The 15,890-nt window shown below is 41.9% G+C and overlaps 2 protein-coding genes across 2 annotated transcripts; one reads left to right on the forward strand and one right to left on the reverse strand.

Moving 5' to 3' along the window:
* Positions 1–2,413: 2,413 nt before the first annotated feature.
* On the forward strand, positions 2,414–7,132 carry TUBB1 (tubulin beta 1 class VI). Its single transcript, XM_009988042.2, has 4 exons — positions 2,414–2,851; positions 4,559–4,667; positions 4,858–4,968; positions 5,100–7,132. The coding sequence occupies exons 1-4, from the start codon at positions 2,795–2,797 to the stop codon at positions 6,170–6,172; spliced, it is 1,350 nt and encodes a 449-aa protein (XP_009986344.1). The 5' UTR covers positions 2,414–2,794; the 3' UTR covers positions 6,173–7,132.
* Positions 7,133–8,153: 1,021 nt separating this feature from the next.
* ATP5F1E (ATP synthase F1 subunit epsilon) lies at positions 8,154–9,365 on the reverse strand. The gene is made up of 3 exons (XM_086622989.1): positions 9,281–9,365; positions 8,969–9,095; positions 8,154–8,298 (listed from the first exon to the last, which is right to left on the reverse strand). Exons 1-2 carry the CDS (start codon positions 9,310–9,312, stop codon positions 8,972–8,974), a joined length of 156 nt encoding a protein of 51 aa, XP_086479115.1. The 5' UTR covers positions 9,313–9,365; the 3' UTR covers positions 8,154–8,298; positions 8,969–8,971.
* Between the last annotated feature and the right edge of the window lie 6,525 nt (positions 9,366–15,890).

Consider the following 15,890-nt stretch of genomic DNA (forward strand, 5'->3'; position numbering starts at 1 on the left):
GAAAAGCTAGTTCAAAGCAAACCAGAATGCCTGCCGGCACATGTGGATTTGTTGCTAGTGGGTACTGTGGTGGCGTTAAAAAAAAAAAATACAACCAAGAAAAACAGAAATTAAAAAAAAACAAACAGTAACAAAAAAAAAAAAAAACCAACACAGTAACCACAAAAAGCCTGGCTTGTTTGTGGTCTCGACTTACGCTCTTCACCAGGGCTTTGGTATCTGTGGCCAACTCTGAAGGCGATGGAAGCAGTGAGCAGCCTGATAATAGACACCGCGGGACAGGCTGTGCCCAGTGCCAGGCACAGTGCCTAATCTCCGCAGTGCCAAAAGCCCCGGGAAGCCAACCCTTCTGCCACCATCTCCTCTTTCTCTGGTGACGGTCACACCGCTAATCTGCAATAGCACATGTTCAGTGGCTGTGCCTGGGAAGCACGCTCACGCAGTTAACAGCCTTGAGGCTTCTCAGAGCTGAGGAATGACGGGCCTGCGAACAGGATCCACAGAGAAACAGGCTTTTCACGGGCCAGGTCTGGTATAAAGACAGACCTGGAGATTCACAGAAACGCAATTGGGGAGGAGTGGGAAAGAGGCACGAACCCACCTCCGCTTCACAAAGCGCCTCAGGTACTTTGAGTCATGTGTCATCATTTTTAAGACTCTATAAGGAAGTGCTCCAGAGGAGGCACATGATTCCAGGGAGCTATTTTTAGCAAGAGAAAACCCAATGTTAAGTGATTGCATATTTCTTTCACTTCCCTTTTTTTTTTTTTCTTGCTTGTGACATGGTCACGGTAAGTATATTTATTGTTGAAATTGTTTTGCCCAATTTTTTTGGACAGTGAATTAGCGTCTTCAGCCTATTCATAAGTTGTGGCTATTGTAGATTAATACATGATGTATTTTATGTAGTGTTTATTTAGTGTCAGTAGTTCTCTGACACATTGTGTCAATGCAACTCCCTTTTAGAATGCAGCAATTGAAGGTACCACACAGAATTGCATTATTGCTTTTAGCTAAGCATAGTTGGAGAAAGCGAGTGTGAAATGTACATGAATGAAATGAAATTTGCCCTCAAAGTAAGTGTCCAAATAACCTTCCCAGAATTTCGTTTTAGGAAATTACAGAAGATATCCCCTGCCATTATAGAAAATATCTACAAGGTAGCAATGGAACATAACTGTTGTGTCATCTTACTGAATAAACTAAACTGTTTAGAGAACACTTATTCTTTGGAAAATGATTAAACTATTGTGTTTTAAGGAAACCAAATGAATCTACCTGAATTTAAAGTCTTGCTTTTATTGCTCCCTACTGAGGATGGCTCATAGCTTGGCAGAGGGTGACGGAATGTTTGCTAACTACTTTTTTGCAATGCACTTTTGGTGCTAAACTTTGTCTTAGGAGCACTTGTCTGTTCTTCTGTTGGCTGGTGGAAGCAGTGGAAGTCGTTTGTGGTGAGGAAGTCTGGAATAAGCTGATTTTTCTTTTGGAACAATACGGAAGCTCAGAGATTCCTTATCTCTAGCAACCCATAAAGTGGTAAAGTAGCTACTTTCAATGAGTCAAGTCCTTCCACGGTCATCTTTTTATACAAATAATTTAAGGTGCTTTCCTAATTATAATTTCTTTCCCTATTTTCCGAAGGAACACTTGCAAAGCCCTGACAGTCATCTGACATGTACTAAAACTACTATAAGCTTCCAGAAAACAGTCCATTCTGGGTTTCTGTTGCTCAGTGATATTAGCCCTGTTTATCAGCAGGCAACATGACTGTGTCGTGTTTTGCTCGGCCTTTCCTTTAATGCAGTGAAACATTTCACACAGTGAACGTTATAGTTCACTTCAGTGGAACTGGGTTTTCAGCTCCAGCATTCTCCTGGCAATTTCTAATATACTACATCTCAGATACAAGAAAATAATAAAGATAAGAAACAATGTATTTCTTAATGGCAGGAAAGGGAGAGCGAGGAGAGAAAAAGAGAGAGAGGGCATCTGTGCAAGTTAGTCACAGGTTGATTCAGATTTTAGATTGGCTGAAATTGATGGATTCTTATTAAATGTTTAAGGAACATGTATCACTGAGAGCGCAGTGTTATACTGATGTTTTACAAAGTGGTTTTTTTTTTTGGTTACTGATCCTGTCCCTCTTCTTCATGCAGTTAGGCATTGACAATATGATGCACATTAGTGAACTGCAAGTTTGCCTGGCAATGTGCTGAATGTTGTGATTATAGGAGGCTACTGCTCTATAGTTGTTATTGTTTTTATTATGGATGTTGTCCTGTATGACTCATATGATGTCAAAATTTAGATTATGTGGCAGAAGCACATGTACTTAATAAATTAAGATGGCTCATTTTTGGCTATAATCTCTATATGTGTATCTATTTATACATATATATTATATATAAAATAAGGAAACACAGATACAGTGTGCACAGATATTCATGAATCACACCGTTTGCTGCAGAGGGAACTGGAATTAGTTGTAAGGGGGTGTATGTGGCCATTTGCTTTTCCAAGCCACTCGGTAATGTACCTGTGCTCTTGTGCCCTGTACCCAGGCAGCAAAAAGGCACTTTGCCTCCTTGCGAAATGCTGTGATGAGCAGCCTGAGGAGCTGGCTACTCCCCTTGCTGGCTGAGTGACAGGCCCACTAGTATAAAAAGGCCCCTTGGGGTGGACTGCGCTGGGCGCAGCTGATACAAGCAGCAGAAACAGGGCTTGTTCTGGGGACTGCAACCAGAAAACCTGTGTCAGGTTGTAGCCACCAACAGGTCTAAGCTACACAAAAATGCGTGAAATTGTGCATCTTCAGATTGGCCAGTGTGGGAACCAAATTGGAGCTAAGGTAAGGTCTCTTTTCTATATCGGTCATTAGCAGGAAGCGCTGTCAGTGGTAGCAGGTTGAACATCGTTAACAGATGGGGAGAACAATTACTTTGTTAACTCAGTAGTGGGATGCATGGCATGATAGCAGCGAATATGAGTACTTTGATGTGAAAGTCGTAAGATGGGCTTGCTCCTCATGCAAAGGTTAATGTTAAGACTGTCGAAGAATGAAACATCTGCAAGAACTATGACACAGTGATTGCAAGTGCTCCAGAGCATTCCTGCTGGGACTCACATTCCCAGGGGCACTAATCTAGTCTGCAAATTACTGAGACAAGTGAAGGAGACGGTAATTCCAGGGCTGCAAAGTTGTGATGCCACACTGCTGAGCCATGCAGCAGTAACTCTGCCACATTATAATCATGGCTATGGGATTGTATTATTCAACAGACTGACCTCTGCTATCAGTGACCAATTAGGCTTTTCTGAGTGGCACAAAGTACAGCGAAGGGTTCCTGCCTAGATGGCCTCCTTCAAGAAGCAGTCGTGTCATTTGGGGTACTTCTGTACAGTTCAAACAGTGCCATACTGCTGACTTCGTGTGCTAGGAGATAAGAAAGACCCAACATTGCTTTTTGCTGTGTGATGTCCATCTTTTTTTTTTTTTTATTGATTAGTAGGAAGTTGTCAAAAACCAGTATCATCTGGGTTAATTTGGGTCTTGGAGGTCTTTGAGAACACATGACAGCTGAAGGATTGTTCCGTTGTGTTCCTCCTCCATCTCTTGCTCCCACAAATTGCTCCTTGATTCCTTTTATTGGAACATGAAGCTGTGGATGGCCAGGGAATGTCATGTTCGACCCAGATAGTTTGAATGCAGCCAGTGTGATAGCTGAAAGGTTTGTATTTTTTCTACTGGCTTTGACCTGGAAACCGCTTATGTCTAATAAGACCTGTAGAAAAGCATGTGCACACACACTAAAACACCATGCACATGTTGGCAATGGTGTATTTGTATGCTCAAAATGAGCCTGGATGCTGAACCAGAAGACTTAAAATTAAAATAGCCAGGTCATTATAGTGGGTGGGTGTGTCTACATTGCCACGGCTGCTGCCTAGATAAGAGCCCCAGTACAAGACATCCATGTGAACGTCAAGATAGGACGTTTAGGACTGACAGCTGTGGAAAGCATTGCTTGCAAATTTGTCTGAGCCAGTTTTGCTATTCCACAGTCCTGCTTGTGCATGACAGGCCTCACAGCAACCCTCCCCAATTCACTCTTCACCCTCCCCAATCCACTCTTAGCCCTCCCCCTGACTTTTTTGTTAATCTCATACCATCTAACACCTGTGTTATTTAAACTAGTATCAATTGTCCTTTACTGTAAACAGAACAAATTGAGGCCCTCCACCTATTAGTGCATGGGTGATAGCTAAGCAGCATAAATAGTCCACTAAACTTTTCCTTTTAACTTCTTTGGGGAGGTAGCCGGGTGGGGGCAGGTAGCAAAATCAGATCAGGCATTTTTCTAAAAAAATGGCATAAAATCTAAAAAAATTTAGATCAGGCATTTTTGCTATGATCTAAAACATAAACGGTCAAACATCCAGTGCAGTTCCCACTATGAGCAGTCAGGCATGAGCACAAAAGAGCTGATGTCAAACATATTGTGCTGAAAAAAAAAGCAAATATTCGTGAGTGTATCGAACTTCTTTCCTTTTTCAGTTCTGGGAGGTGATAAGTGATGAACATGGGATTGACATCGCTGGAAACTACCATGGGGATGCGTCGCTGCAGCTTGAGCGAATTAACGTATACTTCAATGAGGCTTACTGTAAGTGCTCAGCGCTGTTGGGGTGTTGGCAGAGCAATTTGCAGAGCCAACGTGAAGGTTAAAATACGTAATTAAAAAAAAAAAAAAGTCCCCAAATCCCTGTAGGTGGGTTGAGTTTTTCAGAGTAGACTATAAGCCTGCCTCTTTCACTTCCAACAGTAATTGCTCACATTCATTTTTTTTGTCCTAGCCCGTAAATATGTGCCCCGTTCTATCTTGGTGGACCTGGAACCTGGTACGATGGACAGTGTACGGTCCAGCAAAATAGGCCCACTCTTCCGACCCGACAATTTTATTCATGGTATGTACAGTGTGCTGTCAGCAAACTAACTGGTGTCAACTGTCCCAAAATGGCATTTTAACTCCCATCTGTGTAGCCTTTAAAAATTCTCGTTAACTTTGTGGCTGTTCTTCCTGTAATTCTGTTTACAGGTAATTCAGGTGCTGGAAACAACTGGGCTAAGGGCCATTACACAGAAGGCGCTGAACTGATTGAAAACGTCATGGATGTGGTCAGGAACGAGTGTGAGAGCTGTGACTGCCTTCAGGGATTCCAGCTCATCCATTCGCTTGGTGGTGGTACAGGCTCAGGCATGGGCACGCTCCTCATCAACAAAATCAGAGAAGAATATCCCGACAGGATTATGAACACTTTCAGTGTTGTGCCTTCACCCAAAGTATCCGACACGGTCGTAGAGCCGTATAATGCCATCCTCTCCATCCATCAACTAATAGAGAATACCGATGAGACCTTTTGCATCGACAACGAAGCTCTATACGATATATGTTTCAGAACTTTAAAGCTCACCAATCCCACCTATGGTGACCTCAACCACTTGGTGTCCCTAACGATGAGTGGTGTCACAACCTCACTCCGTTTTCCTGGGCAACTGAATGCAGATCTGAGGAAGCTGGCTGTCAACATGGTGCCCTTTCCTCGCCTGCATTTCTTTATGCCAGGCTTTGCTCCACTGACAGCTCGAGGTAGCCAACAGTACAGAGCCCTCTCCGTGCCAGAGCTTACTCAACAAATGTTTGATGCACGCAACATGATGGCAGCCTGCGACCCTCGTCGTGGACGCTACTTGACAGTCGCATGCATCTTCAGAGGTAGAATGTCTACCAGAGAAGTGGATGAGCAGTTGCTGGCTATCCAGACCAAGAATAGTTCCTACTTTGTGGAGTGGATCCCTAATAATGTCAAAGTGGCTGTGTGTGATATACCACCACGAGGATTGAAGATGGCAGCTACCTTTATTGGCAATAACACAGCCATTCAGGAGCTCTTCATCAGGGTTTCTGAACAGTTCTCAGCTATGTTCAGAAGAAAAGCATTTCTCCATTGGTACACTGGGGAAGGTATGGATGAGATGGAGTTTTCTGAAGCAGAAGGTAACACCAATGACCTTGTGTCCGAGTACCAGCAGTACCAGGATGCCACTGCAGATGTTGAGGAATATGAAGAGGTAGAGGTGGAAGCTAGCCCGGAAAAGGAAGCACTGTAAAAACAATGGTAATAATAGCAAAACATTTGCTGAATAAGCCTAGTGACACTCACTAAAGAAAAAGCAGTAGCCATTAGCCACACACTGAAAATAACACCTGTCTTAAGAATGTTTTTCTCTGCATCTGGCCAAAATATATCTACTGTTACAACACAACGCTTTTGAAATTAATGGCAGCTACGCTTTACTCTCCTAAACAACTGTTGTCACTGAAACTCGCCCAAAAAAGAGCCACTATGAAGACAAGTTGTCTCGACAGGCTTTCTTGTAAATGTATTCGCTTTTAGAATATCACCAGATACTGAATGTAATATAGAGCCTCTGTGTCTATGTATCAGACTCATAAGCAACAGCAAAACGGGCTACCAACTCCTCAAATTTATTTATTCTCAGGTAAACACAGTCTGTGTTTTGTTTGTGACCTTGTTACTGCTTTAGGAACACATGAACACCTGTACAGCCTATAAAGGCAGTTATCTATTTTATTACACACTCCACAGACTGATCTAGAGCTGCATACAAGTTCAGCTCCCTAAATTGCAGAAGGAGGGAAACAACATGGGGCAAAGTCTGAACATGCACTTTTTTTTTTTTAAGTATGTACTTTAATAGTTCTACCACATTGATGGCGTATATTATTGCAGAGCTTGTGTTTATTATCATCGTGTGGTTTGTTTGTATTTCAAACTATAGATTGTTACATTAGCATGCAAAGTTTTGGTGTGGTCCTTTTTTCCCCCCATGTACTAACTACTGTAAGTTTTCTTCCTGTCATTCAGTACAGCAAAATGGATGGAATGGTTTGCAGCTAGTTAGATACAAGTTCAACAGCAATCACTAAATCAAAAAAACATATCTTCACTTCAGGAAAAAAGTTTCTTGCCATTCACAGCCATCTACCTAAGACTGTATTTATAATATTCTTTAAAATAAAAATTATATACCATTCTATAAAATACTTTATACTTGAAATGTGATAGACAAAGATCATTGTTTATTCTTGTAAGGACTAACTTTAAATTACATGAAAAAATTCAGCTTGTTTCATTATACTCTTAGAAGAGAGAGTTTGTTATACTGTGAAAAGTAATGCCTCAAGTTGGAGCCAACAGTGGAAAGGTTCAGGTGAACACAAACTTGAAGCCAACACTGTAAAGATGCTGCATTTCTTCCTGTGCAGTGGGACAATGCTACACTTGCTGGGAAGCCACTGGGCAGCAGGAACACGCAAACACTTCCCCCAAACCAACACGGCTCAAAGTATGACCTTGCCCTTGCCCCAGCCAAGAGCAGATGGAGTGCCACCCTCAATTCCTAATGCTTCGCAGGGAATGCATGTCCCTCTCCCTCCCAGTGAAGTGACAAAGTGATAACAAGAAGGACAACCAATAGTTGAGTAATCAGAGCATAGTCCAGAGATTTCTGCACCTCCTCCACAGGATGCCAGGTGTCCAACTCCTGATCCATTGTCTGTGTTCCAGACAGCTTTGGAGATCAGATCTCGTATGTCTACAGAGAAGTATCCTGCTTCCAGTTTAGTTGTAACTCTAGGCCTCATCAAATTGATTTTCACTGAGTTAGTTTTGTTTTAAGCACAAATGGAAGATGAACACCATGATGACAGGATTTTAAAGCCAACAGCGTGCCATTTCCAGCAGAGAGAACTGACAGAGGTATTTTCAATTATCAAAATTTATGCCTGTTGACATAGGTTTTAGTGAAGAAAACTTTTTTCCAAAGAATCACTAATCATTGAAATGAAGTAGGAAGAAAGGTTTTAAACAACAATTAAATCTCTCACTCACTGATGTACCTGAAATACCAGCATGAAATCCAACAAGAGGTTTGCCTTAAAAATAAACACGTTGGTACTGAATGGTAGACTGTGATAAAAACAGTCTTCTATTTTAACACAAGTTCAAGATAAACGTCTCTGCAAAATGGCGCACTTAGTTTCAAGAGGAACAACACTTTCCACACATTCAACAGAAATTATGTTTATTACCATGCTGATTCACATACAGAGGCAAGTTTTGCAGTTAATGTGACGACATTACATTGCAGAGTCTTCAGCTTGCCTACACCTTTGCAGTTTGCTGTCAAGAGTATTCATTACAGATCAGTTCCTATGAGAGATTTAAAACACAAGTTATTCAATTCAAGAATACGTACAAGATACACTTCAAACAAGAAGTAATAACATTTGAGGAATAAAAGCTGTTCTACTAAGAACAGAAGAAATTTCAGCTGCTCACGACGCATGCAATGTCACAAATAAAGGTACAAGTTTCACAGACTTAACCTTTACAGGTTATCCACAGATAACCCTTACACAAATATGTCTACTGGTTAAGGGAAACTAGTTCAGAGAGGCTGTCACTTGACTTAGTAAAGTAAGGGAAAGGAAACCTATGAGCATCACCACAGAAACTCAGCTGTCTTGCATAAATCCATAACAACTTTGCCCAAACCCCAAATCTTTCAGAGCAGGGGCTTGATGGAGAGCACATCTCTCTCTTCTGAACCAATGCGATTATGCGGTTTCCTAGGCGCATAGGAAACCATCCTATGCAGGTTTCCATCCTGACAGGATGCAGAAACAGCTGCACACGTTTGCACTAAACCAGTCAGCGATCCATTCCAGTTCCATGCAGGAAGATCAGAGCTGATATTCCACATACAGCATGAAACGAGCCAAGCAGTTCCAGACCATCGTTAACCCGACTCACACCGGGAAACCGACACTCCTCGGATAAAACGCTCCCATAAGGCCCCCCGGCCACTCGAGTCACTTACGTTTTAGTCCTTCTTGGGTTTCACAGTTTTCACCGTGGCCATCGCTGCCCTCTCTGCCTCTGCTTTGTACTGAGGCTTCATTGCCGCTCTGACCACCTGGGCACAGATCTGGGAATACCGGATATAACTAAAGACAGGAGAGAAAAGCGGGGACAACACGAAGGTGAGAACCAAACGCATCCCAAAAGCTTCTCCATCCCGCCCGGAGGCACCGCTGTGACCCGCGAGCCCTCCCTGCAAAGCCCCCGCCTCCGGCCGCTACAGCTATCGCAAGGGAGTCGCGAGAGCAGCCTTGTCGCGGTCGGGCGGTACCTCAGCCCGGCCTGCCGCCAGTACGCCACCATGGCCGCGGCGCCAGCCACACTCGGGCAGACGGAACGCTCCGCGCCCGGCAAGGTCAGCGCCCACCGGAACGGGAAAGGCAGCCCCGCCGTGCCCTAGCCAATCAACAAGCAGGAGTGATCCTTCCGCCAATCGGAACACGGATTACCTCAGGGAGGTTGACCAATGGCAACTACCCAGCTGCCCCTCCAGTCACAAGCGCTCTCCTCTGGCAGCGACCAATCAGAGGGCTGAATAAGGCACGCGAGCCCTGGTCTTTCCCCGTGAGGGGACGCGGCGGGAGCGCGATGCGCGCGCGGCCAAGGGCGGCGGGAGCGGCCGGCGGGGCCGGGGTTCCTCCCGCAGGCGCAGGGCTGTGGGCAGCACCGTACCGCACCGCATCCATGTGTTTCTCCCTGTTCCCCCGGTAGAAACTGCTTGGGAAAGGCTCGGGGCCTTCCCGGCGTGGGAAGGCCTCAGCTCCGCCTCCAGGTGTGGCCCGTTGGGACCTGCCTGGGGGGTGCGAAAAGCAGCCGTGTGAGGGCCCGTCCCGAGAGTCAAAGCCCGTAATTGCCGGAAGCGCACTGCTTGTCAGTTAGCTAAAGAACAGAAATTAAAGCCTGACTCTTCTGTGAGGCGAGTGGCTAGTTATATAGCACTTAGTTGCATATTAACTCATTCCTAAGTAATCCTGTTGCAAATCCAAGCAAGTGGTTAAAAGCATGTTTGTATTTTTTTATTCAGCCAAATCAATTGTTACCCCTCTGTGCCATCAGTTCTTAGGTTTTGCTGGGTAAGACTGTAAAGAAGAAAATGGTTTACAATCGTGTGCAGCCAGTGATTTTTATAAACAAAGACTCTCTATTAGGAGTTTGAATCCGCGTGTGGCCAAGCCATGTCATATTCAGAGTTCTACTGCATCGGACGTGATGCCTTGGCATGGAATTCTTTTGGATCTGAGACCATCCATGCATACACTAGAATTTATAATCAATCATTTGTTCTGAACAAATTCATAAAAGACACCATAGCAAACCAGGAGCTATCATCATCTGTCTACACTTGATGGAAAAATAGACAATTTTCCATATATAATAAGCAAAAAGCTATCAGAAGACTCAAATCGTGTTTGATAAGAATCAATTTCTTCCTAACCTAATGTTCATCTAAATAATTAGGACTAGGGACCCAAGAAGATTATGGATTGGGTTTTTATTAAGTCCTTGCACTTAAGTATGTATCCCTTTTCTCTCTATTCCTTCTGTCCAGAGCCAAACCACATCACAAAATATACAAAAATCCTCCAGAAACTGTACAGGTCTTGAGGAAACGTTGGTGACTTTGGTCTTTGCACAGAGGCCTTGTGTCTTCCTACCAATTTTGGTATTGCTGAGGTGCAAATCCCTGGAAATCACACAGTGATTTCATATCACTACGCAGCGATGTTTTCACGTGCAGAACATTGTTAAAGCACAGAGTAATTTTCAGCTTTATTGGAGATCTCACCTAGTCTGGAGCCGTTGCAATTAACGATCCACGCATCATAACGTCAGTATAGATCCACCAGAACAAAAAGAGCAATTATTCACCAGGTATGTCAAAGTCTATCTTCAGAACAGCATATGACAGTATGAGAAGCTTGCCTATTAGTGTAATTAGTAGGAACACAAACCAGGAGGAAAGAGTGGTAAGATGGGAAGAATTTCCTGTCCTTAATTTCCCTACTTAATCTCTCTGCTGAGATTACTGAAGAAGACTCTAGCTAGTGCCAGTTGTGATGACACTGTTAAAAATGGACACTTTAGGACACTGCATTACTCTGGTTCCTTCCATATGCACCAACAATTTGTGATTTTTTTCTTTTTGAATAATTGCTAAACAACTTTACTCCTATTGAATTTGGGGTTCATTTCTAAAAAATCCGTACAATCTTTCCTACTTAACTTTAAAGAAATAACTAGTATAAATGAGGCAGAAAATAGTTCTTATTTCATACAATTATTTTCTTACTTATTTTTTTGTGCGAGCCATTTTTATCCTAATTTGGAGACTGACATGGCGTATTGGAGCAAAGCTTTCCGACTTGTAAAAATTAAATAAATCAAAAAATATTTGTTAAGACAGCGCTTTTAACACAGAAAAAATGCCAGTGATATGATATTGAAACAAAACATACTTGTTTTCTAAAACTCAACTGTAAGAATGATAACAGATACAAGAAAGCACTGAAGATTTAAGGAAACCCCGCTCACTACCTATGCAACATGTTTGGTGCAACACAAGTAGTTGCACTACTTACATGTAGTCATAAATGACAGGTATACAAATGCCGTTTCAATGGTAACATCTGATGCTTTGATACGTAAAATAATTGTCAGTAAAGTTATTTTAAGCCTCATGGGCAGCCCAGGCCACAAATATGGCTTGGCAGAAAAAAATTATGCTAGCAGAGATGGACATCTTTCTTCCAGCTATGTGTCCCCTTATTCCCACCCCACACCTTCTCTGATTCCTCTCCCTACACTTCTCTCTCACCTGCTCTTTTTTCCCTAGTTTTCTTTTCCCACCACATCTTCTCTCTCTGTGCCTTCAAGTGAAATGGCTCTGCCTGCAATTCTGTGCAACGCACTCAGATTTAAATCTGTGATGGAGATACACAACTTGAATGCAATTATTTGCACATTTAGTTCTATTTACTATTTGTTTATCTTGATAGGTAAAGATTCATCATGAATTAGAAAAGCTAAACCTTTGGGAGAGGTACCATGCTGAGACAGAATGGAAATTAGGTGAGTGACAGAAATTGTGCTCTACAAAAATTCCAGAATGTGTATTGATGCTTATGCAGCTGTAAACAAGGCACCGTTATAGATTTGTACGACCTGTTTTCATGCCCAGTTCTGTTTAAATGATAGGATATATTTGTAAACCCTAAACTTCCTTGGATAAGAACTTTCAGAGACAGAACTTAGGAAAGAGCACATAAAGGAGGAAAGTTTAGAAAGATACAGGGAGGCTGCAGAGAGAAGAAGGGATATAAGAGGGTTAGATGCAGAGATCAAGAGAAGCAGAAGCAGTGCGATTAGCAACATCCAGAATTGTGAGAGTGGATAGGTCTGAGGGAACTAAAGATGTGAAATTAGAAATGTCCAAAGAAACTGAGGGACTGAGGGACGAAGCATCCTGAAATGTGAGATTGGAGACATCCAGAAAGGGTGTAGAGATTATATTAGAAACCTCAGAGGTCGATGAGGATAATTCAGAGGAGCCCTGAGACATTACATAGTTAAAATCAGTGAGATCTAGTGATTCTGAAGAGGTTGAGGAGGTGTGCTCTGAGCCACCTAATGAGGATGGAGGGATTGTACAGGAAAAGTCCAGGGAAGATGAGGACGTGTGACTGGAAACAGGTAGGGAGGATGAAGAACTGAGACTGGAGAGGTCTAGAGAGCGTGAAGAAGTAGAACTGGAGAGATCTGAGGAGGGTATAGAGGTGAGACTTGAGAGATCTAAGGAGATGGAAGAACTGTCACCAGAGAGATCCAGAGAGCCTGAGGAAGTGAGACTTGATAGGTCCAGTGAAACTGAAGAGGTAAAACTGGAACGCTCCCAGGAATCTGAAGAGGTGGGACTGGAGAGCTCTAAGGAGATTGAAGAGGAGGTACTGGAGAAGTCTGAAGAGGCTGAAGATGTGAGACTTGAAAGGTCCAGAGAAGACGAAGAAGTGAGACTGGAGAAATCCACAGAGGATGAAGAGCTCAGACTGCATAAATCCAAAGAATCTGCAAAAGCGATTTTAAAGAGTTCCAAGGAGGCTGAAGTCTTGACGCTGGAGGGGTCCAGGGAGGCCAACAAAGTGAGACCAAGTAGGTCCAGGCAGATTGAAGAGATGACACTGAAAAGCCAAGCAAATCCACAACATGATTGGCGTTAAATCAGAAGTATTTTAAACTAAAGATCTCTAATAACACACCAAAACAGAACAAAAAGACATAATGAACCCAAATAATATTACTTTTGAAAACAGCTAAGCTTAACAGTTTTAATCTTTATGTCTCTTAGCAGTTTCTCTTTTAGTGCAGAAAACTCTAGCAATAAGAGCTCACAGACTTCTTTAGAATATTGCTGCTTCACAGAGGACCAGTGCAGAAGTACAAGCACGGAATCATACCTACAGCAGCAGCCATTCTTCTATCCTGGCGTGTTTCTGCTTGGTCAATCAGGTTTTAGCATCTATGATAGCCTGACAAAGAATACCTTCCTGCCAAATGCCATGTCCCTGTCTGGATTAAAATAATAGTTATGTAATAGAAAGAAAATAATTTTTGTTTTTTTGTTCCTCTCTTTCAGATACCATAGGATATTCTGATACTGGGCTGCTTACTTGTCATGGAGAGAGGTTTTAAAAAAATACACAGTTGTAAATGGCGATGAGTCAAACTGGGCCTCTGACTATAAAGGTATGAGGGATGATTTCTTTTTGTTTCATACCATCCGACTAAAAAATGTCGATCTTCCTGATCATGTTAACAAAAATGGCAAAAACACCCAGCATTTTTCTCTGTAGCATGTGCAAGATTTGTTTGTGACTAAGAAATACAAATTTCAGCAGCATCAGTTCTACTTGTTTTTCAGATAAAAAGAGATCTTATTTTGTTACTTTTATTTTGTACCTCTGGACATAAAACCTGTACTGTAATAACGGAAATTTTTTATTCGTGGTTAGTTTGAATTGTTTGATAAAAATATCCTAAAGAGAAGTTCTAATAGAAGGCAGATATCTATTTAAAAAGAGAACAGAACAGCTTATATTTCAGTTCATAAAGGTGCTCTAATTATAGTATGAGTAGATCAAGAGGCTGATCTACAGCTGCCTTCTCTCATCTCAAGACTGTGCTGCAAAGCAGAGAGTAGCTGAAACCTGCTGTTGTCTTTCCAGACATAGGCAGAGGAATGCACATAAAATTTTTCAGAGTCATCACAAAAGTATTTTATAGATCAAGAAAGTGAAAGATACACACATACAGGAGCTTCTCAGGTGAGCACACCCAAGTTATTACACAACTGATGTCCAGATGCGTGTGTAATGGATTTATCATAATCACCACGGGTGGAACTCCCACTGAGGTCACCTCTGAACTGGAGCAGGTGTCTGCTGAACGTGGACTGAAGTTGACAGAAATGATGTCTGTCTTTGCAAATACTAAAACTGTGGCATTTAGCACAACACAAAAATTACCAGACTAAAAAAAAAGCTGCTTATGTACCAATGATGAGACATAAAATAGTTCTGGAATACATTTAATATTTATTCATAATGCATCTCTAATTTTAGAGCTCATGCAACATGAGCATGTAATTCTAGCAAGAGTACAATGTTCATAGATCAAAAGGCAGAACAAATGAAATGTTCTTAACATGCATAATTCATGAGGAAATTACAAGTTTGATTGCTGCCCTATATTCTTAGTAAAACAATTAAAATAATTAACCCCTTAAAAAAGATCCCTTGCTGTTTAGCATTTTATGACTGACTTTATCTTTAGTCTTAAAAGTTTCTCAAGTGCATTGTACAGGGGAGAGCAAATAATTATACAAAAGGCAAATTACAATACAATAAAAGGCAGTATCAACATGATTTCCAACAGACTATAAATTGTCATCTCTTCACTGTGTTCCTTCTGCCTTAGTTTAAAATGGCAAAGTTATTGCACATTTTCCTATTAAATAATACTGTCACCAAACATGGAATTATGAGTGCTATTGTATAAAACATACAGGTCAGTAATAACGCTTCCTACCTTCGATAGGCTGTGGGTTTATCTCCTTTCTCTGTCTGTGTAAGCCATACTGGGCTGTGCTGGTAAAGCTCTGCAGTTCTCTCTGCTGCTGACCCTAATCTGTTCCACAGCTACTGGAAATCATGCCATGCTGGTGACAATACGGGTCATCTATTAAATCTCCTCGTCTGAGTACGGCATTCCTCACAGAGCACCAGCAGAAAACACTCCCTCATCAGCTCTGATCTTAAGATAAAGTTGCAGTTCTGTGCTGTTTTCTGTTACAGGACAACATTTCGAAGTTTAGTTGATGAAGTGGATGGAGACATGAATTTTTAACTTTTGGACACCAGGATTCAAAGTGAAAATAGTTTGCAGCGTCATCCAAGTTCTCAGCTGTCCATTCTACAAAATCTGGTATAAATAGTCTGGAGGGACCCAGGATCTGCAGATCAGAATTCAGGTACACTCAAGTTTTAAGAATTCTGTGCATTACTTCCTATTTTAATGTGTTCAATAACTTTTGTTAGCTATGTTACTTTTTAAATGTTATGACAAAATAGCATGATAATGTAAAACATTCTGTCCACAGTTGATAATATTGAATAAAAGATTTAAAAACACCTAGGTGACATCAATGGCTGGAGTCCGTTTTCAGACATTTTTGTCTGATAGGTGCTTGTACTTCTCTGGAAGACAAGGGAGACTTGGGATCCCGGGTAAATAAGGGCCATTATTGCCTCTCCCTTTGCAGACAGGCCAATAACATCATCTGGGCAGTAATGCCCTGCTCCTGTTTATTCTACCTACTCTTTCACAGG

The sequence above is a fragment of the Tauraco erythrolophus genome, chromosome 18 (genome assembly GCF_009769465.1).
Source record: "Tauraco erythrolophus isolate bTauEry1 chromosome 18, bTauEry1.pri, whole genome shotgun sequence".
Classification (NCBI taxonomy): Eukaryota; Metazoa; Chordata; class Aves; order Musophagiformes; family Musophagidae; genus Tauraco; species Tauraco erythrolophus.